The sequence below is a fragment of the Hypanus sabinus genome, chromosome 23, assembly GCF_030144855.1.
Source record: "Hypanus sabinus isolate sHypSab1 chromosome 23, sHypSab1.hap1, whole genome shotgun sequence".
In the NCBI taxonomy this organism is placed as follows: domain Eukaryota; kingdom Metazoa; phylum Chordata; class Chondrichthyes; order Myliobatiformes; family Dasyatidae; genus Hypanus; species Hypanus sabinus.
This window is the reverse complement of record NC_082728.1, coordinates 39,633,531-39,656,441: the sequence shown is the minus strand read 5'-3', so window position 1 is coordinate 39,656,441 and position 22,911 is coordinate 39,633,531. Positions and strand designations below refer to the sequence as shown.

Sequence of the window (22,911 nt, the reverse complement as noted above, 5' to 3'; positions counted from 1 at the left end):
GTAGGGCACTTAACAGGGGCCTGTATGGGGCTGCTCAAGAAGGTTTAGTCGCTCAGCATTCATGATAGGGTAGTAAACTGGAAAAGACGTCGGCTTTGTGGGAGAAGCCAGAGAGTGGGAGTAGAGGGTTGCCTCTCTGACTGGAGGCCTGTGACTAGTGGTGTGCTGCAGGGATCGGTGCTGGATCCATTGTTGTTTGTCATCTATATCTGTGAACCGGATGATAATATGGTTAAATGGATCAGCAAATTTCTGGATGACACCAAGATTGGGGGTGTAGTGGACAGTGAGGAAGGCTAACATTGCGATCTGCATCGGCTGGAAAAATGGCAAACGGAATGTAATGGAGACAAGTGCAAGGTTTTGCACTTTGATAGGCCCGACTAGGGTAGGTCTTACATAGCGAATGGCTGGGCACTGAAGAATGTGGCTGAACAAAGCGATCCGGGAATACAGGTCCATAACTTGTGAAGTGGTGTCCCAGGTAAATGGGGTTGTAAAGAAAGCTTTTGGCACATTGGCATTCATAAATTAATGCACTGAGAACAGGAGATGGGATGTTTTGTTGAAGTTGTATAAGACATTGGTGGGGCCTAATTTAGAGTATTGTATGCAGCTTTAGTCACTTACCTACAGGTAAGATGTCAACAAGGTTGGAAGAGTACGGAGAAAATTGACAAGGATGTTGCTGGGTCTGGAGAACCTGAGTTATAAGGAAAGATTGAATAGGTTAGGACTGTATTCTCTAGAACTGAGAAGATTGAGAAGAGATTTGATAGAAGTATACAAAATTATGAGGGGTATAGATAGAGTAAATGTAAGCAGGTCTTATTCCACATAGGTGGATGGGACTACAACCAGAAGTCATGGGTTAGGGGTGAAAGGTGAGAAGCTTAAAGGGAGCATGAGTGGAAACTTCTTCACTCAGAGTTGTGAGAGTGTGGAATGAGCTGCCAGCACACGTGGTGCATGGGAGCTCGATTTCAATGTTTATAAGTCTGGATAGGTACATGGATGGTAGGGATATGGAGGGCCACGGTTCCATTGCAGGTTGATGGGAGTAGAGAATTTAAATGATCTTGGCGAGGACTAGATGGCCTGAAGGCTCTGTTTCTGCACAGTACTTCTCTATGACTCTACACCTTGGAGCTCAGTGCAGTGCATTGTGAAAAAGTGGGGAGAAAATGAAACCACAGTCACACTGCCTAGGTCAAGATGCCTCTCTAAACTTAGCCATCAAAGAAGAAAGTCACTTGTAAGAGAGGTTCCTATGACACAAATAGTTACTCTGGTGGAGATGCAGAAGTCAGTGGCTGCAAATGGAGATGAAGTTCATGGCTCCACAATCTCTAAGGCCTTGCACACAAAAGGTATTTATGGAAGAGTGGCAAGGAAGAAGCCCTGGATAAAAGAAAAGGCATATCCTTGCCTATAAAGACTTCACAAAGCATAACGTAGAAGATACTATAAAGATGTGGAAGAAAGTATTGTGGTCAGCTGAGATTATAGTGGAACTTTCTGGCCTCAACACTAAGTGGTAATGATGGGCAGATGAATGCTACTAAATACAGAGAGAGATCCTGGATAAAAACCTGCTAGCCTCTGCCAGAAAGATTAAACTGGGGAGGATGCTCATCTTTCAGGAGGAAAATGACCAAAAGCACATTGTCAGAGCAACCACGGAGTGGCTTCAAATGAAGAAAATTGATGTTGCTGAGTGGCCCAGTCAGAGTCCAGACCTTAACCCGATTGAGCATCTCTGGCAAGACTTCAACATTGCTGTCCACCACCACTCCCCAACTAACCTGGCACAGCTTGAGCAACTTTGCAAATCTTGTTCCATCATGTTGATAGAGACTTAACCAAAAAGACTACTGTCTGTAATAGCTAAGAGAGGTCATTCAACTAAGTACTGAGCAAAGAGGGATGAATACTTTGGAATTGATGACACTTCTGTTTTTGAATTTTTAGTTTTTCATGCTTTACAATTCTCCCTGTTTTGGGGCCCTACTGTGAAAAAAAGGGAGTATATGATTCACAAATAAAGATTTTCAGTTAAATTGATCAAAATTGCTAGTTGTAATACTCATTTATGTGAACAAGGGTTGGGGGCTGAATACTTTTACAAGACATTGAGGCTACGTTCACACTAGACTGGATAAATCCATAACCAAAGCTTTTTCTCTTCGTTTTGACCCTCCATCCACACTGAAACAGTTTTCTTTCCCCGAAAACAGAGCTTTTCTAAAACGCCCTCCAGAGTGCTTAAGTTTGAAAACACCGCTTGGGCAAGAGTAGTGTGGACGGGGTAACCAGAGATTTCTAGAAACCCTGTCACGACGTGCCGGAACGGATGGCGGCATTTCATTGTTTTCCTGAATGCAAACCCCTAACTTTCAGAACAGACAGCAACGAGACTGAAGCCAGAAGAATTAGAAATGTACTCATCAAATACTTTGACCCATAACTTATGGGATAAATAAGTATACTCACTTTGCCCTGTTTTCTGTCCTTGCTTGTATGAAAGTGGTTTACCTATTTATGCAAGTATTTCTCTAACAATAGATGTGAAACAGCCTACTGTAACATTGTACGGAAATACAAGATAATACTGATGCAGACATGTTTTATACATTTAACAAGGTGCTTTATTAATGCAACAGACTTGGTCAGTTTTTCAATGTTAGTCATCAGCCAGGTCATACTGTCTATAAACTCCGTCAGTTGCATCCATACGTTCCAGTATTTGTCTTTTTTTAGTTTTAAGTCCACCTTCAGGAGAGCCAACAGCTGTCCGTCATTCGGCAATTTCGTTTTAAATTTTTCTAGTCTGTAACTGCACAAACGCAGACTTTCACTGAGAGATTCAACACCAAACATGTCGCTTCTTTTCTGTAAATGTGTCCTGCACATGCCCAAGTGGGAGGAGATTCACCCAAATACCCGTTTTAATGGGGATGGAGGTATTTTCAAAAACGCTTGGTGTGGACGCCTATCATTTTTATGCGAAACCGGTGTTTTCAAAATTATCCTGCCTAGTGTGGACGTAGCCTGAATCTGCATGCTGATCTCATATAAATATTCAACAGCTGTTTGTAGTGGTCCAGCTGGAAAGATAATGTACAATGTCTTGTGTATGTGACTCAAAATGGCTTCATTGGTTTGTTAAGAGAGTAGGAATGCTTCTTTATCTGAGAAGTGTTTCTCTCGCAGTTGTTTAGCTTTAGACTTGCTGATATGGGGATTGTATTCATTTGGTAACCAATGGGGAATGTTATTTTGTCTTGTGAGGCTGGGAACTTGGGGGTTTTCACGGGTTTTCGAGAGAGTCGGGAGGAAGACGCCGAGGAAGGTGGATGTGCACTGCACTGCTTGGTTGACCACCGGGGGTGGACCCGGGTGCCAAGACGTGGAGGTCGGAGGCAAGTGACGAGGGGTCGAATGGTTCGATGGTTGAGCTCCAACGATGTGCACCAAACTGACTGAACTTTGATAAGTTGGCACCTTTTGCTTTTTCTTTTCTTTCATATATATTGTATTGCCTAGTACGCTTTTAGTTTTAGTAAACTCTTTAAAGTGTAATTCATAACCGTATCTGGTGGGAATTTGATACTGTGTGCGGGCGCGAGGCATAAACTTGATTCTCACAGCACCTGCGTGTACGGGAGGTGGGATTGGTGTGTGGCTGGATCTCCTTTTCCCCTAGACATATACCAGCCTGTTGGTTAAGTGTTACATTTGCATGAGTGTTTGCTGTAACTTTATTAGGCTCCTCTCCATCTATATTACAAGTTTCACCTTTGTATACAAATCAAAAATGTTTCTGTTTGTTTAATACTGACAATGATTTTCAAGATTCAAGATTGTTTAATGTCATTTCTTGTACGCAAGGGTAAAGAGAACAAAATTATTTGGATTAAGAGTGAGCTCAATGAGTACTCATGCAACTCAGAAATCCACGTTGTTAAAATGTATTACATCTTTATGAGCTGAGCTGAGAAATTTTAACAATTCTACCCCAGGATTTTTCACATATACTGTAGTGTGTGTTATTTCAAGTCAAGTTTATTGCCATTTAACTATATCCTGTACCTGTATACTGTCAGATGAGACCATGTTTCTCCGAACCAGGATGTAAAGCACGGTAGTACATATAACACATAATAACTTAGGAAAGTAAGGATAAAATCTACAGATGAATTATGCACAAATAAACAAATAAATCACATAAATTAAATATTGTTAAGTACAGAACAAATTAACCAGTGAATACAATACAGCAGGGAGTTCAGAAGCCTAATGGCCTGAGGGAAGACCGTTCTTGTTTTTATGCATCGGAGTCTCCCACTTGACGGTAGAAAATCAAAGAGGTTGCTGGATGGGGTCCTTGATAATACTAAGGGCTCTGCCCTTAGTAACTAATAATGTTTCATTAGTGATCAAGGATGTTCAAAAACATTTAATCTTTCTAATGGGCAATTAGGCCTCAAAACATAACATTGTTAGTGTTTAATTTAGGATACTTTTAGGGGTTTTATGGTGGGGTTTGTTCTAAATTCTGGTTCTTGTGTCAATGAACCTGATTTGCCTAAATGAACAAGTTCTATACTTTCCTTCGGCTGTTTCAATAAAACACAATGGTTGACCACATTACCAAATACTAGGAGGAAGATAAAATTGGCCTCGTTAAGGTAATTGTGGAATGATTACAGTAGTAATGAAGATGCCTATGATGCATCTGGACTCCTTTCAGGGTGAATTCTATCAAATGGAAGTTAACTTTGAAGATAGAGTAACCGGCACAAATAAATACATTTGCTTTTCAAATATTATGGAAAACTACAATATATTCATGCCTTTATACATTGTTATGGGCAATCAGTTGTGTATTAACATTTTCTTTCAGCTGAAAAATCTAACAAATCATCAGTTCTACAAAAAATAAACATCTGTTCCTTTGTATGAGAGAAAATCTTAGCAAAACATCACCAAATCCGAGAATTCAACCATAAACAATGTGGGTTTATTTAAATGAGCCACATCTGAGAGCCTCATAACTATGTGTTGATACTTTCATTAACCCTGGAACCTGAAGCATGCAATATTATCTGTCAGACTGAATAGGAAGACCTTTGAAGAAATGGTATATTCTAGGACTGATTTGTCTTCCCTGACATCTTGTACTTTAGAGTTTGTATATCATCTGATCAGATTAGTAGAGAGCTTTCATTCCTTTCATGATACTTGAAACATTATGTGCCAAAAAACAGGATGGCATTAATGTTGTAGATTTCAGACAGTGCCAGATTTCAAAATATCTAAACTTCTACAATATTGGCCCAATTATTAATACATGGGAAAGGACTGAGTTAAAAAATTATGCCGTCAGTAGAAATTCTAGAATTTGTTCATCTTCTGTTTACAGTTCACTTGAGATATAGTAGTTAGCTGGAGAAATAAACTTCAGTTTACGCAGATTTCACATTTAAAGTAAAACTTATGATCTACGTCACAACCTAAAGTTTTGAAAAATGCTCATTGGAAGCCAGTCCTTAAAGTGTATGGAAAAAATGAGATTCAATTGTGTTCTGCAAGCATGTAAAACTGACCATGAAGACTAACCTTCAAACACCATGACATCGTTTGACAATGGATATTGCTTCTACAGAAACCTTCTGTTATTTCACAATAATTATTTCCCAATTAAAGCATTGCTGAAATGAGTGTGTTCTGTGGAGAGTTTCAACAGTATTGTCAATACTTTGGCTCTGAATCTCAAACTTATCCATTTAGCTCTATAACTCATAAAATTTTCATTGTAATTTCACAAAACATTTTCACAAATAAGGTTTGCGTACATTACATTCACCAACCAGCGCAGATCTGTTCTGAGCAAAAATCGTGGTTCTGAGAGACAAAGAACTATGACAGCAAGCCCACATATCTGAATCCTAGTGTACACAGTTCAAAGCTCAAAGTGGATTTGATTTACTTTGATTCACAGATCTGATATGGCCAACAAAGTCAAAAATATGATAAAGTAGTTTTAACATTGCTGTGATATAATGCACAAAGCTTCAATACATTATGCTTTGAAATGATAAGTGACTATGCATAGGAGCCTATACCTTTTTCATTTCTATTTCATAATATATTGTACATTCTACTGCATTCATACCCAAAAGCAAAGTTGCCACACCTGGATTTAATGAGAACATAGAACGATTTAGTAATGTTAAATCTGTTGCTGAGCTCCTCCGCTGGACAGAAAGGTGATGATGGGGGGGACATCATGTGATGACGTAGAATCGAGACATGGAAATCCAGCTCTCCCGTAAAAAAACGGTAAAATAATGTTTAAGTGAAGAAAAGTTAGGAAATACTTTTTAAAAATTACTTATAAACTACTCAGGACTGTCTTAAGATATGTCTCCTAAACAGAAGGAGAAGAAAACTACTACTTTGAAGACAAGACAATTTGGAAAAGAATCCAGGCTGGCAGCCATGAAAGTGCCTTGGGCTCAAGTGCATTTTACCTCCGGCAATACAGAACAGGAAACTGCGGTAACATAACCGTTTCCAAAAAAAAAAGAGCAACAGGAATTGCGCATGCATGAAGGAAGGGGCATGCACAAACACGAGCAACCCAAACTACAAATCCCAGCTATGATCGGAACTGAAAGTGAAAATGAGGTGGAATCAGATTCTCTGGGTAAATCAGATGAAGATGAAGAGACAAACAAAGAAGAGCAACAGGAAGAGGTTGGAGGTGATATTGGAGACATAAAAAAATCTTAGGTGCAAATAATGCATGAATTAAAAGCATTAAAAGTAATAAAAAAGACATTAAACATAATGGACAAGAAAATTAAAAACTTGGAAGAAACAACGGAAGACACCATTGATAGAGTGAATAAAATGGAAGATAATATTTCTGCCTGGACATCAGAAAGAAAACGGTTGTTGGAAAAAGAGGATGTATTTGAAAATTTTAACAGACGAAATAATATTAAGATTGTTGGACTTAAAGAAGGTATAGAGGGAGAGGATCCAATAAATTTTTTTTCAGAAATGGATTCTGGAAATTTTGGAAATGGAAGAAGGAACCCAGTTAATTGAAATTGAAAGGGCTCACAGAGCCTTAAGATCAAGACCTCAAGTTGTTCAAGACCCCCGATCAATCTTGATAAAATGCTTAAGATATCAAGATAAAGAAAAGATCCTGAAGGAGGCTGCCCAACGTGCCAGAAAGAGAAACGGGCCATTGATGATAGAAGGGAAAACAGTTCTTTTCTATCCTGATATAAGTTATGACCTTTTGAAGAGAAAGAAGGAATTTAACCCAGTGAAAAAAGTTTTATCCATCCGGCAACCCTGATAATTTTTTTGGATGACGGAAAAAGAAGGTCTTTTACTGATTATCGGGATGTGGAAGAATTTGCACAAGAACTCCCAAATATTCACTAACCACAGCCAAAGATTTAAAAGTGAAACGGATTAAAGATGAAGACAGGGACAGTGAATGGAGTTGATGGATGTTTAAGGACAGAAGAATATTTAAATATATTCTTAATTATATGATACAGGGGGAGAAAGGTAAAAATTTGAGAAATATTAATCGAGAGTAGTGATATTATTTTTCTCTAATATATACTTTTTTATGTTACGGGGGAGCTGGGGGAACTTCGGATCGATTGCTACGGGATTCACGTGTGTAATTATGGCGATTGCCATGACCCGCACAATGGAGGGGGTAATGTTGTGTTTTTTCTTTATTCACAACATCAGTAGGGGGGTATTTTGTTATTTTTTTTTCTTTATAATCTATTTTTCTTTAATGTTTCTTTTTTTGCCTGGACAATCGGGGGTGGGGGGGGGGAACACATAGCAACACTGAGAATTTTAAAAAGATTCCCCAAGGTACTACAAAAGTTGAAAAGTTAGGTATTACTATAGACTGGAGTAACCCTGTTAAAGATAATGACTAATTTACTGAATTTTTAAAGTTTTAATGTTAATGGGCTTAATGGACTGGTGAAAAGAAAAAGAATTTTAACATACATTAAGTAAATGAAAATAGATATAGCTTTTAGCTGCATTACTTATAATTTAAGAGATAAATATGAAATATTTCTGAAAATTTGGCGCCCTTATTTACAAAAGATAGGATTAAGTATATAGGTGCTCCGAAGATAAAGTTATTGGTTATTTGGGGAAATAAATAAATATATATACTAAAGCTATTATGTACTCCATGGAGCATGTGGGGATCTTCCGATATCCAGGCACTCTTTCTTTCTTTCTTTCTTTCTTTCTTTCTTTTTTCTCTTTCTGCAGGGATATGTTAGGAAGGAAGGGTTAAGGGGAGGGGGGAAGGGTTGATAATTTTTTTTTCCTTCTGTAACCATTTGAAAATTCAATTAAAAAAATTTTATATAAAAAAAAGAAAGGTGATGATGGCAGATCATTTCAGTAAACGATAACAACAGCAGCCCAGGCTACCTAAATGCTGCATTTAAAGCAACACATAAAAGTCATCCTCACAGAAATACAATCAGACAAAAACATGAGGAAAAAGTTACAGATTTCAGTTATCACAGGGAGAATGTGGCAATACAACGGGTTAGATGATTGCATTCACCTAGATTAATGCTCAATTATTCAAATGAAAATTTAACCCCATTGTTTTTTAATAGCATCTCTACCTACCCAACAAGGAAAATTAGCTAACAAATGTTGACAGAGTATTTGATATATTATTTCTAAATTGTTGTCCTTTAATAATTTGGTTTTGGTTTAAACATACCTTTTTCTGATTGGCAGCTGACAGACACCTATACAGTTTTCTCCCCTGTTTCCCAGCATTCCAAATTGTAAACCGAGGCCAAGTGTTTAGAACTCTCTCCTCCAGGAATCTTACACGTTCCTTCCAAATCGTGTCCCTAAAGAAACAGGGCAATGAATCACATCTCTGTGCATGTAATACTGTACAACAAAACAATCACCAATGTTTGGCTTTGCAAAGCACCAAAAACCATGTTGATTATATTACTGTAAATTCAGACCTTAGACTATTTTCACATGTAATCTGACACTTGCATGCATTGAAGCTTTGGGTATAAGTTTTAGTTCTGGTCGTGATTCATATTATCACAGAGGCTTCACAAAAATAAACTAACACTGGCCTCTTTCTTTATTATAGCAGAATAAACTAGTAGCAGGAAGCCGCATAGAAGGAAATCTGGGTGACAAACCTGATGCACGCATATTCAGAATTTACCGATCCAGATTTTCTTGGCTCCAGTACAGGGGCAGATAAATATCTTTTAACATACAGACTGTTATTAATTTCTTCTCCACTTACAGAAAAATGTTGGTTCTGGTGCCTTGCTTCAGTCAACTGGGCCAGAGAGCTGTGACTGCCATCACGCGTTCTTAATATCACCACATAGTCCAAGCACAGACCGATTTTGTAGCAAAGCTCAATAGTTCCCTTTGTACTTGACTCATAAACCAGGAATGTTTTTAAGTATAAATCAGTTCCAAGGCACTGGGTACCTGGAGCCGTTGCTGTGGAAAAACAACCTTCATCTGGGCTTTTGAAGATTTCTGTGTCAATTCTATTTCCGTATTTAGTGAAATTGCTTTGAGACCACGATTTTTCTTCCATTGCCTTTACTTCACTGTATAAGGATTTCACAAACCATCTTCCCAGACAATACAATTTAGTCAGAGAAGGTTTAACATTATTCTAGATTGCCTCATTATTCTGAGCCACATTTAGGGCTGCTGGAGATTTCTACAATCGCTTATCATTGTGATGAAATAGTCATGCTCAAACCAGCTTTCCAAGTTATTTCTGATTCTGTAAGAACCATAAAAGCATTTGTGCACACAGTGACATTCCTCTGGTAAGTGGCAATGAACAGTAACACAAGAGCACAGGAACACACGCAAAATGCTGGAGGAACTCAGCAGGCCAGGCAGCATCGATGGAAAAAAGTACAGTCGACGTTTTGGGCCGAGACCCTTCGGCAGGACTGGGGGAGGAAAGGCTGAGGAGTAGATTGAAAAGGTGAAGGGAGCAGAGAGAGAAACACCAGGCGAAAGGTGAAACTGGAAGTGGGAGGGATGAAGTAAAGAGCTGGGAAGTTGATTGGTGAAAAAGATACAGGGCTGGAGAAGGGTGAGTCTGATAGATCAGAAGACCATGGAAGAAAGAAAAGGGGGGAGGAAGAGCACCAGAGGGAGGCAATGTGCAGGCAAGGAGATAAGGTGAGAGAGGGAAAAGGGGATGCAGAATGGAAAAGAGATGGGGGACTTTGAAGGAAGTTCAAGAAATCGGTGTTCATGCCATCAGGTTGGAGGCTACCCAGACAGAATTAAAGATGTTGTTCCTCCAGCCTAAGTGTGGCCTCATCATGACAGTAGAGGAGGCCATGGATTGACATATCAGAATGGGAATGGGAAGTGGAATTAAAATAGGTAGCCCTTGGGAGACGGAGCATAGTTGCTCAGTGAAGCGGTCTCCCAGTCTATGTCAGAGCTCACAGGAAACCACAATGGGAGCACCGGGCGCAGTATATGACCCCAGCAGACTCACAGGTGAAGTATCATCTATTTGGAAGGACTGTTTGGGGCCCTGAATGGTAGTGAGGGAGGAGGTTTAGGGGCAGGTGTAGCACTTGTTCTGTTTGCAAGGGTAAGTGCCAGGAGGGAGATCAGTGGGAGGGACGAATGGACAAGGAAGTTACGTAGGGAGCGATCCCTGTGGAAAGCAGAAAGTCGGGGGGGGGGGGTTGGGAAAGATGCGCTTATGGTTTCACAAGGACATTTACCCTCGCCTGAAACGTTGACTGTACTTTTTTTCATAGATGCTGCCTGGCCTGCTAAGTTCCTCCAGCATTTTGTGTGTGTTGCTTGGATTTCCAGTAACTGCAAATTTTCTTGTTTGTGACAAGAACACAGGTAAGTGGGATCAACAGTAAGGCGACCTGGCCCCTCCAGTTTGCCTCACTATTCCGATATGATCATGGCTGATCTGCCTCAGGCCTCAACTCCTTTAACCTCAGTTTCCCTGTCTTTCAAGAATTTATCCACCTCCACTTTAAATAGTTTTCACAATACTCTGGGATGGAGAATTCATTTTCTATGCACCTTAGTTTTAAAAGAGGATCTCCTTAACATGTATCATTGTTCCCTTAATCGAGACTCTCCTACTAGTAGAAAAATCTTGGCATATATTCTGACATTTACCTTTTGAATTGTGCATGTTTCATAAAATTACCCCAAATTTCTCAGAATTCTGAAGAAAACAAACACAAGCTCTTGAACCTCTCACAGTAAGAAAATCCAAAAAATTAGCTTATTGGATGTCTTTTGGACTGCTTCCAATGCTGCTATATCCATTCTTAAATAAGGGGACCAAAACTGCACAGTACGCCAAGTGTGGACTCACTAACACTTTGTACAACTCTTACAATACTTTCCTATTCTAAAGTCCTAAACTTGTAATAAAGTTTGATATTCTGTTTCCTTTCTTATCAATTTGCTACAACTGCCTCTAAACTTTAGTTCATGTTCAACAACAGAGATACCTCTGTACTGTATTTATTTATAATCTCTCTCTGTTTATATAAGTTCTGCCTTTTGATTCCTCTCACCACAATGCACAGCCACATTAAACTCCATTTGCCAGGCTTTTGCACCAAATTATATCCTGACATTAGTTACAATATTCTTATTGCCCACCTTTCTCTGTGCCATCATATTGTATTCAGCTTTTCTAAGGATAACCTACTACTGTTTTGATTACTCACTCTGGCATCATGCCACGAATACGTGTCAAACTCTAGTATTTGACGCAGAGTTCTTTCCCTCCCTGTTTGAACAAGGAGTCACGTTAGTTGTTTTTCAATCTGCTGTTACTTCCTAGAATTCAGTAAGTTTGGGAAACCCTAACCAATGTCTCTATTATCTCTGTAACTACTTCTTATAAAAGCCCTTGGATGAAGGTTGGGTCTTGGTGACATGTCTGCCCTTGGTGCTATTTTTTCTATACCTTCATATGTTAGCATGTATAATGAGTGCCCTGTGTACTACTGTGCTTTACACCCTGCTTCAGAGAAAAGTTGACTCATTTATGTATATATTATATGGTTATATATGTTATATACATACAATATATATCGTCAAATGACAGTAAACGTGACTTGACTTGATTAGTTTTTCCAAAACCTTGTCTCTCATCAACCGGATGATTATAAGCTCTTCCTTGCTCTTTGAAACCAGCCATTCTGATTTTGGAATTGGGGTGGTCTGCAGGTAGCGAACACAGAGCTGAACTGAAATATGTCTTTTGATTTTGTGTTTTCCATTCTGACTTTTCGCTCATTTTTTCATTGCCATTTGTGCAAATTGTTTTTTTCTCGTGAGTAGGGTGAGGTTTTAACGTGTTTTCTTTGAATGGGTTCCATGGTTCTTCCTTGTTTTGTGGCTGTCTGAGGGAAGACAAATCTCAGGGCTGCATACTGCATATGTACTTTAATAATAAATGTACTTTGAACCCTTTGTTATTGTTAAGATACTTGAGATGTCCTCCATCATGAAGATTGATGCTAAGTATTGGTTTGCTATTTCCTTCCTTCCGCTTATTGATTTCCCAGCTTCATCCTTGATGGGCTTTCAAACGTAACTTAGCCTCCCACTTCCTCTTTGTATTCTCTTAGAAGCTCTTCCCGATTGACTCATAGAGTCATGAGTCACAGAACACTACAGCAACAAAATAGGGCTTTTGACCCATCTAGTCCATGCTGAACTATTAATCTGCCTAGTTCCATCAACCTGCACCCGGACCATAGCCCTCTATATCATTCCAATTCACGTACCTATCCAAATTTCTCTCACAACCCTCTGAGTTAAGAAGTTCCTCCTCAAGTTCCCCCTTAAACATTTCCTTTTCATCCTTAATCCATAACCTCTAGTTGTAGTCTCACCCAACCACAGTGAAAAAAGCCTGCTTGCATTTATCCTATCTATACCCTTCATAATTTTGTTTCCCTCTATCAAATCTCCCCCAAATTTTCCATCCTCTAGAGAATAGAGTCCAAATCTATTCAATCATTCCCCACAACTCAGGCCCTCAAGTCTTGGCAACATCCTTATAAATTTTCTCTGCACTCTTTCAATCTTATTTACATTGTTCCTGTAGGTAGGTGACCAAAGCCACAAACAATAGTCCAAATTAGGCCTCAGCAATGTCTTATACAACTTCAACATATCATCCAACTCCTGTACTTAATACTTTGATTTATGAAGCCCAGTGTGCCAAAAGCTTTCTTTATGAACCCATCTACCGATAACACACACAAAATGCTGGAGGGACTCAGCAGGTCAGGCAGCATCTATAGAAAAAAGTACAGTTGACATTTTGAGCCGAGAAGGGTCTCAACCCATAACGTTGACTATACTCTTTGCTGCCTGGCCTGCTGAGTTTCTCCAGCATTTTACGTGTGTTGCTCGGATTTCCAGCATCTGCAGATTTCCTCGTGTTTGTGATTTGACCATCTACCGATAATGCCACTTCCAAGGAATAATGGATCTGTATTCCAAGATCCCACTATTCTACTGCACTCAGAGTCCGACTGCTCACTGTGTAAGTCCTACCCTGGTTCTCCCCCTACAAAGTGCAACACCTCACACTTGTCTACATTAAATTTCATTTGCTATTTTCAGTCCACTTTCCCTACTGGTCCAGATTCCACTGCAAGCTTTGATAGTCTTCCTCACTGTCGACTAGACTCCAGTCTTAGTGTTATCTACAAATTTACTGATCCAGTTTACCACATTATCATCTGGAGATCAATGATACTGATGACAAGCAATGGATCCAGCACCAATCCCTGTGGCACACCACTAGTCGCAGGATTCCTGTTACAGAGGCACTGTCATTTTGCCACAAAGACAATGTCTAATCTAATTTACTACCTCATCTTGAATGCCAAGGGACTATACCATCTTGACCAACCTCCCATGGGGGTCCTTGTCAAAGGCCTTGATAAAGATCTTGTAGAGAACATCCACTGCGTTGTCTTCATCAATCTTCCTGGTAACTTCCTTGAAAAACTCTGTGATTGGTTAGACACAACCTACCTTGCACAAATCCATGTTTTCTATCCCTAATCAGTCACTGTCTATCCAACTACTTACAAATCCAGCTCCTTAGAATACCTTCCAATAATTTACCCACTATATTGATATCCAGCTCACCAGCCTTTAATTTCTTGTCTTACTCTTTCTTAAACAACAGAATCCTCCATTCCTCTGGCACTTAACCCATTGCCAAGGATGTTTCAAATATCTATAAGACCATAAGACCTGGGAGGAGAATTAGGCCATTTAGCCCGTAAAATCTGCTTTATTATCCGTCATGGCTGATTTATTATACCTCTCAACCCACTTCCCTGCCTTCTCCCTGAAACCTTTGATGCCCTGATTAATTAAGAACCTGTCAACCTCCACCTTAAGTACACCCAATGACTTGCCCTGCATAGCCATCTGTAGCAAAGAATTCCACAATTTCACCACCTACTGGCTAAAGAAATTTTCCCTAATCTTTTTTTACTAAATGGACACGTCTCAGTTTTGAGGCTATTTCCTTCCTTCCGCTTATTGATTTCCCAGCTTCATCCTCGATGGGCTTTCAAACGTAACTTAGCCTCCCACTTCCTCTTTGTATTCTCTTAGAAGCTCTTCCTGATTGACTCATAGAGTCATGAGTCACAGAACACTACAGCAACAAAATAGGCCTTTTGACCCATCTAGTCCATGCTGAACTATTAATCTGCCTAGTTCCATCAACCTGCACCCGGACCATAGCCCCCTACATCCTTCCAATTCACGTACCTATCCAAATTTCTCTCACAATTCTGAGTTAAGAAGTTCCTCCTCAAGTTCCCCCTTCAACATTTCCTTTTCATCCTTAATCCATAACCTCTAGTTGTAGTCTCACCCAACCACAGCGAAAAAAGCCTGCTTGCATTTATCCTATCTATACCCTTCATAATTTTGTTTCCCTCTATCAAATCTCCCCCAAATTTTCCATCCTCTAGAGAATAGAGTCCAAATCTATTCAATCTTCCCTATAACCCAGGCCCTCAAGTCTTGGCAACATCCTTATAAATTTTCTCTGCACTCTTTCAATCTTATTTACATTGTTCCTATCGGTAGGTGACCAAAGCCACAAACAATACTCCAAATTAGGCCTCAACAATATCTTATACAACTTCAACATAACATCCAACTCCTGTACTTAATACTTTGATTTATGAAGGCCAGTGTGCCAAAAGCTTTCTTTATGAACCCATCTACTGATAACACACACAAAATGCTGGAGGGACTCAGCAGGTCAGGCAGCATCTATGGAAAAAAGTACAGTTGACATTTCGAGCCGAGACCCTTCAGTGTCCTGACGAAGGGTCTCAACCCATAACATTGACTATACTCTTTCCCATGGATGCTGCCTGGCCTGCTGAGTTCCTCCAGCATTTTATGTGTTTTGTTCAGATTTTAGCATCTGCAGATTTCCTCGTGTTTGTGATTTGACCATCTACCAATAATGCCACTTCCAAGGAATAATAGATCTGTATTCCAAGATCCCACTATTCTACTGCACTCAGAGTCTGACTGCTCACTGTGTAAGTCCTACCCTGGTTCTCCCCCTACAAAGTGCAACACCTCACACTTGCCTACATTAAATTTCATCTGCCATTTTCAGTCCACTTTCCCTACTGGTCCAGATTCAACTGCAAGCTTTGATAGTCTTCCTCACTGTCGACTAGACTCCAGTCTTAGTGTTATCTGCAAATTTACTGATCCAGTTTACCACATAATCATCTGGAGATCAATGATACTGATGACAAGCAATGGATCCAGCACCAATCCCTGTGGCACACCACTAGTCGCAGGATTCCTGTTACAGAGGCACTCTCTGTCATTTTGCCACAAAGCCAATGTCTAATCCAATTTACTACCTCATCTTGAATGCCAAGGGACTATACCATCTTGCCTAACGTCCCATGGGGGTCCTTGTCAAAGGCCTTGATAAAGTCCTTGTAGAGATCATCCACAGCTTTGTCTTCATCAATATTCCTGGTAACTTCCTTGAAAAACTCTATGATTGGTTAGACACAACCTACCTTGCACAATTCCATGTTTTCTATCCCTAATCAGTCACTGTCTATCCAACTACTTACAAATCCAGCTCCTTAGAATACCTTCCAATAATTTACCCACTATATTGATATCCAGCTCACCAGCCTTTAATTTCTTGTCTTATTCTTTCTTAAACAACAAGAATCCTCCATTCCTCTGGCACCTAACCCATTGCCAAGGATGTTTCAAATATCTATAAAACCATAAGACCTGGGAGGAGAATTAGGCCACTTAGCCTGTAAAATCTGCTTTGCCATTCCATCATACCTCTCAACCCATTTCCCTGCCTTCTCCCTGAAACCTTTGATGCCCTGATTAATCAACAACCTGATTAATCCACCTTAAGTACACCCAATGACTTGCCCTGCACAGCCATCTGTAGCAAAGAATTCCACAGATTCACCACCTTCTGGCTAAAGAAATTTTCCCTAATCTTTTTTTTCTAAATGGACGCCTCTCAGTTCTGAGGCTCTTCTTAACTTTGCCACTAAAGGAAACATCCTCTCCACACCCACTCTATCTCGAACTTTCAATATTTGATAAGTTGAAATGAGATCCCCCCCCCCCCTCATTTTTCTAAACCCCAGCAAGTACAGGTCTGGTGCCATTAAACGCACCTCATATGTTAACCCTTTCATTCCTGGGATCATTCTCACAAACTTTCTCTGGATCATTTCCGATGCGAGCACATCCTTTCTTAGATATGTGGCCCAAAACTGCTCACGATACTCTAATTGTGGTGTGACCAATGCCTCATAAAGCCTCAGCATTACATCCTTGCTTTTATATTCTAGTCCTCTCATAAATAAGTGCTAGGATTGCATTTGCCTTTCTTACCACTGTCTCAACCTGCAAGTTAACCTGTAGGAAGCCTGCACGAGGACTCCCAAATCCCACTGCACGTCTGAATTTGAATTTACTCCCCATTTACAAAGTCCTTTCCTTTTTTCCTTCAGCCAGAGTGCACTTCCCACTTCTTTGCACATTCTCCCAATTTGTCGTAGTCTTTCTGCAGACATCCTGCTTCCTCAACGCTACCTGCACCTCCACCTATCTTTGTACGATCTACAAACTTGCAAATCATCCAAATCATTGATATGGATGAACAGAAGTGGTCCCAACACAAACTCCTGCAGCACTCCACTCGTCACCGGCAGCCAACCAGAGAAGGTCCCCTTTATTCCCATTCTTTACCCCTTGCCAATCAGACAAGTACCTTTCCCTTAATACCATGGTCTCTTATTTTGTTAAGCTGCTTTGTGGGCAGCAATTTGTCAATGGCCTTTTGGAAATTCAAACAAAAGACATCCATTGACTCTCCTTTGCTCTAAAAAGCCATCTTGTAGGCATTTTACAAATTCCCTCTGTTGAGATCCAGTACCAAAGGAATTTTCCTAATCTACCTGCATATTGAAATCCTCCATGATTATCACAACGCTGTCCTTTTTACATACTTTTTCCCCATTATAATTGTAGCCCACATTCTGCCTACTATTCAGAAGCCTGTATATAACTCCCATCAGTTTTTTCTCCCTTGGAGTTTTTAACTCCATCCATCTACATCTTCCTAACCTATATCACCTCTTTCTAAGGATATGATTTCATTTTTTACCAACAGAGACCCCCCCCCCCACCCTCTCTGCCTGCCTGGCTATCCTTTTGATACAGACGTGTATCCATGGATGGTAAGCTCCCAACTATGATCTTCCAGCCACAACTCAGAGATGACCATGAAATCGTACCTTCCATTCTCTAGCTGCACTAAAGTTCAGCTATCTGATAGTGTATACTGCGTGCATAGAAATGTAACACCTTCAATCCTGTATCAACCCCTTTCTTGATTTTGGTCCACTGTTATGCTTTAACTCACCCCAGTGACTGCAAATTTGCCCCATCTTCCTCACAGTTTCACTACACACTGTATCTACTTGTACACCAACTGCCTCATCCAAAGACTTATCACTCCTGCTCTCATTCCCCCACCAAATTAGTTTAAACACTAATTACTGGCCACCTTTGGTTTTGTTTGTAATCTGCCCTTTTTACACAGGTCATATATCCCCAGAAAAGATCCCAATGAACCAAAAATCTGAAACCCTGCCCCCTGCACCAGTTCTTCAGACAGACATTCATCTGCCAAATCATCCTGTTCTTAACCTCATCTGTGTGTGACATAGGCATTACTATGGTAGAGGTCCTGCTTTTCCGCTCTCTGCCTAATTCCCTACATTCTCTCTTCAGGACCTCTTCCCTTTTCTTACCTTTGTTGTTGGTACCAATATGTGCCATGATTTCCGGCTGTTCACCCTCCCCCTTTAGAACGCTGTGGACCTAATTCAAGACACCCCTGACCCTGTCACCTTGGAGGCAATTTACCTCTGGGTGTTTCTTTCACGTCCACAGAATCTGCGGTCTGTTCCTCTAATTACGGAATCCCCCTATCACTACTGCACTCCTGTTCTCCCCCCCCCCCCACTTCTGAACCACAGAGAAGGCTCAGGACCAGAGACCTGGTCACTGTGGCTTCCTCTGCAACTGTATCCGTAGTGGTATATTTATTATTGGGGGAATGGCCACAGGGGTACTCTGCACTGGCTGGCTATTCCCATTCCCTTTCCTGACTGTCACCTAGGGTCCTGCCTCCTGCAACTTGGAGTGACTCGCTCACTGTAGCTCCTATCTATCACCTCCTCATTCTCCCATATGAGCTCAAGGTCATCGAGCTTCAGCTCCATTTCCTTTATATGGTCTCGAAGGAGCTGCAGCTCAGTGCACTTTGTGTAGATGTAGTTATCAGTGAAACTTGAAATCTCCTAAATTTCTCACATCTCACACAAGGAACATAACACGACCTCTGGATCCATTCTCAGCGTACTAACTATGTGCTAACAGAGAGAAAAAAACTTTCTAGAAACTTTCTTACTTAGTTTCTTAGAGCCTCCACCTGTGCTTGCCCAAGCCCATTCTCGCCTAAGCCCGTTGAGCCAAAGCTGGACCACTCTAACAAAGCCCCACTCACACAATGGCCACTCCATATACACCTTTTTTTTATTGGCCCCGCACTGGTTGCCACCCACCAAGAAAAAAGCTGAATGCACCCAATCTCTTTTTAAACCTTGCACTGTGTCACCAATGAACATACCCTTGCTTTGATTACCGGTCGCTGAGAAAAATGTTGAAAGCACCCAGCTGTCTTTAAACCTCGCGCTGCATCACCAACGAATGACATCTCATGCTAATCATCACCCGCTGAAAGAACATATATCATTGCTAGGGCCCTTGCAGTTTCTGCACTAGGCTCCCACTGGGTCTGAAGAAACACCTTGTTTGGCCCTGCGGATTTATCCATCCTAATTTGTTTCAATATAGCAAACACCTCTTCCTCTGTAATCCGTATATGATCCATGACCTCACTGCTGCTTTGCCTCACTTTCATAGTCTCTGTGTCTGTCTCCCGTGTAAATACAGATGCAAAAAATTAATTTAAGATCTCCTCTATCTCTTTCACCTCCAAGTATTGATGACCACTCTGATCTTCCAGAGGACAAGCTTTATCCCATGCTATACCTTTGCTCTTAATATATCTGTCGAAGCCCTTGTGATTTTCTTCACCTTGTCTGCTAGAGTAACTTCATGTCTTCTTAAGTATTCTCATGTAGCGCCTCATTTCCTAGCGTATCCGAACCGACTCACAATTAGATAGCCTACGGGGGTTTGCGAGCACAGAGCTTTGGAGCCTCTTCGCCATGGGGGGCCGGTTGACAGAGGCTTAAAAGTGAGGCTGAAGTTTTCTAATAAAGTTTTTCCTTCGACTGCAGTTACCGACTCCGTGTCGTAATTTTAGCGCTGCTTGTAGCACACCGCTACAATTGGTGACCCCGACGTTCCAAACGATTTTTGGACCAGAAATGACCGACGCCGCCTCTGTTCATGCGGTTTCGTTGAAACTGCCGGGTTTCTGGACACAGCGCCCGGACCTATGGTTCCAGCAAGCCGAAGCCCAATTCCACGTTCGCCAGATCACCTCAGAAGACACCCGCTACTACTACATGGTGGGCTCCCTCGACCAGGACACAGCTGCCCAGGTCGCGGAGTTCGTACAGTCGCCCCCGGCAGACGGCAAGTACAAGGAATTCAAAGCCCTGCTCCTCAGGACTTTCGGACTCTCACGGCGCGAGCGGGCTGCCCGTTTACTGCACCTGGATGGCTTGGGCGACAGACCTCCATCGGCTTTAATGAATGAGATGTTGTCTCTGGCCGAGGGACACACAGGCCTCATGTTTGAGCAGGCATTCCTGGAGCAGCTGCCCGAGGACATACGCCTGCTGCTGTCCGACGCGGATTTCAGTGACCCCCGGAAGGTGGCAGCCCGGGCGGACTTGCTGTGGAACGCCAAAAAGGTGAGCGGGGCGTCCATCGCACAGATCTCCCAGCCACGCTCCCGGCAGCAAACCAGTTCAGGCCCGGCCGCAGAGCCCTCTAACCCCCGGCCCAATGACCACTGGTGCTTCTACCACCAGCGGTGGGGCGCAGAAGCCCGCCGTTGCCGCCCGCCCTGCAAGTTCCCGGGAAACGCCAGGGCCAGCCGCCGCTGATGGCTACGGCGGCTGGCCATCGGGATAGCCTCCTGTATGTGTGGGATAGAAGGTCGGGACGCCGGTTTTTGGTCGATACTGGGGCTGAGATCAGCGTTTTACCTCCGACGAGTTACGACACCCGCAGCAGGGCACCGGGTCCCCCCCTGAGGGCCGTGAATGGCAGCACAGTAAGGACCTATGGCACCCGTCAGGTGCAGCTACTGTTCGGCCCCAGCCAGTTCACGTGGGACTTCACACTGGCCGCCGTAGCCCAACCGCTTCTGGGTGCGGATTTTTTGCAAGCTCACAGCCTGCTGGTTGACCTGCCCAGGAAGAGACTGGTACACGCCGAGACCTTTCAGACGTTCTCCCTGGGCGCGGCCCAGTTGCCAGCCCCTCACCTCGGCTCCATCACGCTGTCCGACAACGATTTCACCAGGGTCCTGGCGGAGTTCCCATCGGTTCTGGCACCGCAGTTCACAGCAGCCATGCCCAGGCACGGCGTACAGCACCACATCCCGACAAAGGGACCACCCCTCCATGCCCGTGCTCGGCGGCTTCCCCCGGACAAGCTCCGACTGGCGAAGGAGGAGTTCCAGAGAATGGAGGAATTGGGGATCATCCGGCGGTCCGACAGCCCCTGGGCTTCCCCCCTGCACATGGTGCCCAAAGCGACGGGGGGCTGGAGACCGTGCGGCGACTACCGCAGGCTGAACGAGGCTACCACACCGGACCGCTACCCTGTGCCGCACATTCAGGACTTTGCGGCAAACCTGCACGGCGCCCGGATCTTCTCCAAGGTCGACCTTGTCCGAGGGTACCATCAAATCCCGATGCATCCTGACGACGTCCCCAAAACGGCTCTCATCACCCCGTTTGGCCTCTTCGAGTTCCTCCGCATGCCGTTCGGCCTGAAGAATGCCGCACAGACGTTCCAGCGGTTAATGGACGCGGTGGGACGGGACCTGGACTTCACGTTCATCTATTTGGATGACATCCTCATAGCCAGCGGCAGTCGTCAGGAGCATCTGTCCCACCTCCGTCAACTCTGCGCCCGACTGAGTGAGTACGGTCTTACAATCAACCCTGCCAAATGCCAGTTCGGACTTGATACCATTGACTTCCTGGGCCACAGGATTACTAAAGACGGGGCAACCCCTCTGCCCGCTAAGGTAGATGCGGTCCGCCACTTCCCCCGATCCACCACGATCAAAGGCCTTCAGGAATTCGTAGGTATGGTCAATTTCTACCGCCGCTTCCTCCCTTCAGCTGCCCGGATCATGCGCCCCCTGTTCGCCCTGATGTCGGGTCCGAGCAAGAACATTACCTGGGACGAGGAGTCCGCCGCCGCTTTCGTTCAAACGAAGGAAGCTTTGGCTGACGCCGCAATGCTAGTACATCCCAGAATGGACACCCCTACCGCCCTCACAGTGGACGCATCAAACACGGCAGTCGGTGGGGTGCTGGAGCAGCTCATCGCAGGTCGCTGGCAACCCCTGGCGTTTTTCAGCAAACACCTGCGGCCACCCGAGCTCAAGTACAGTGCTTTTGACCGGGAACTGTTGGCGCTCTACCTGGCAATCCGGCATTTCAGGTACTTCCTAGAAGGTCGGCCCTTCACCGCGTTCACGGACCACAAACCGCTTACCTTTGCGTTTACGAAAGCATCCGACCCCTGGTCATCCCGCCAGCAACGCCACCTGTCCTACATCTCTGAATACACAACGGATGTCCGGCACGTCTCGGGTAAGGACAATGTCGTGGCGGATGCGCTCTCTCGCCCTACCGTTCATGCCCTTTCCCAAGGGGTAGACTTTGAGGCACTGGCAGAGGCACAGCAGGTAGATGAGGAGATTCCGAGTTACAGGACTGCAGTCTCTGGTTTGCAGCTCCAGGACTTCCCCGTGGGGTCGTCCCCGCAGCCTGGCGGCGACGTGTTTTCGACTCCATTCATAACTTGGCGCATCCCTCCATCCGGACAACTGTCCGGCTGGTTTCCAGCAGGTTCGTTTGGCACGGTCTCCGCAAACAGGTCAGTGAATGGGCCAGAACGTGCATGCACTGCCAGACGGCCAAGGTTCAGCGGCACACCAAAGCCCCACCGCAGCAGTTCCATCCCGCC

The 22,911-nt window shown here is 43.1% G+C and overlaps 1 protein-coding gene across 17 annotated transcripts in view; it reads right to left on the bottom strand.

Annotated features, from left to right (window-relative positions):
• The window catches only part of b3gntl1 (UDP-GlcNAc:betaGal beta-1,3-N-acetylglucosaminyltransferase-like 1), a 342,821-nt gene that overhangs the window by 69,423 nt on the left and 250,487 nt on the right, over positions 1-22,911 (bottom strand). For 15 of the 17 annotated variants that reach the window (XR_009507656.1, XR_009507657.1, XR_009507659.1 and 12 more), the window contains one exon: positions 8,807-8,942. Coding sequence is in view for 5 of the 17 variants with exons in the window: in XM_059948769.1 (XP_059804752.1) it covers positions 8,807-8,942 (136 nt within the window). In the remaining 12 variants the exon portion in view is untranslated. Of the gene's footprint in view, positions 1-630; positions 704-5,622; positions 5,731-8,806; positions 8,943-22,911 lie in introns of those variants that run through there. The other 2 variants (XR_009507667.1, XR_009507666.1) reach the window with 2 other exon arrangements.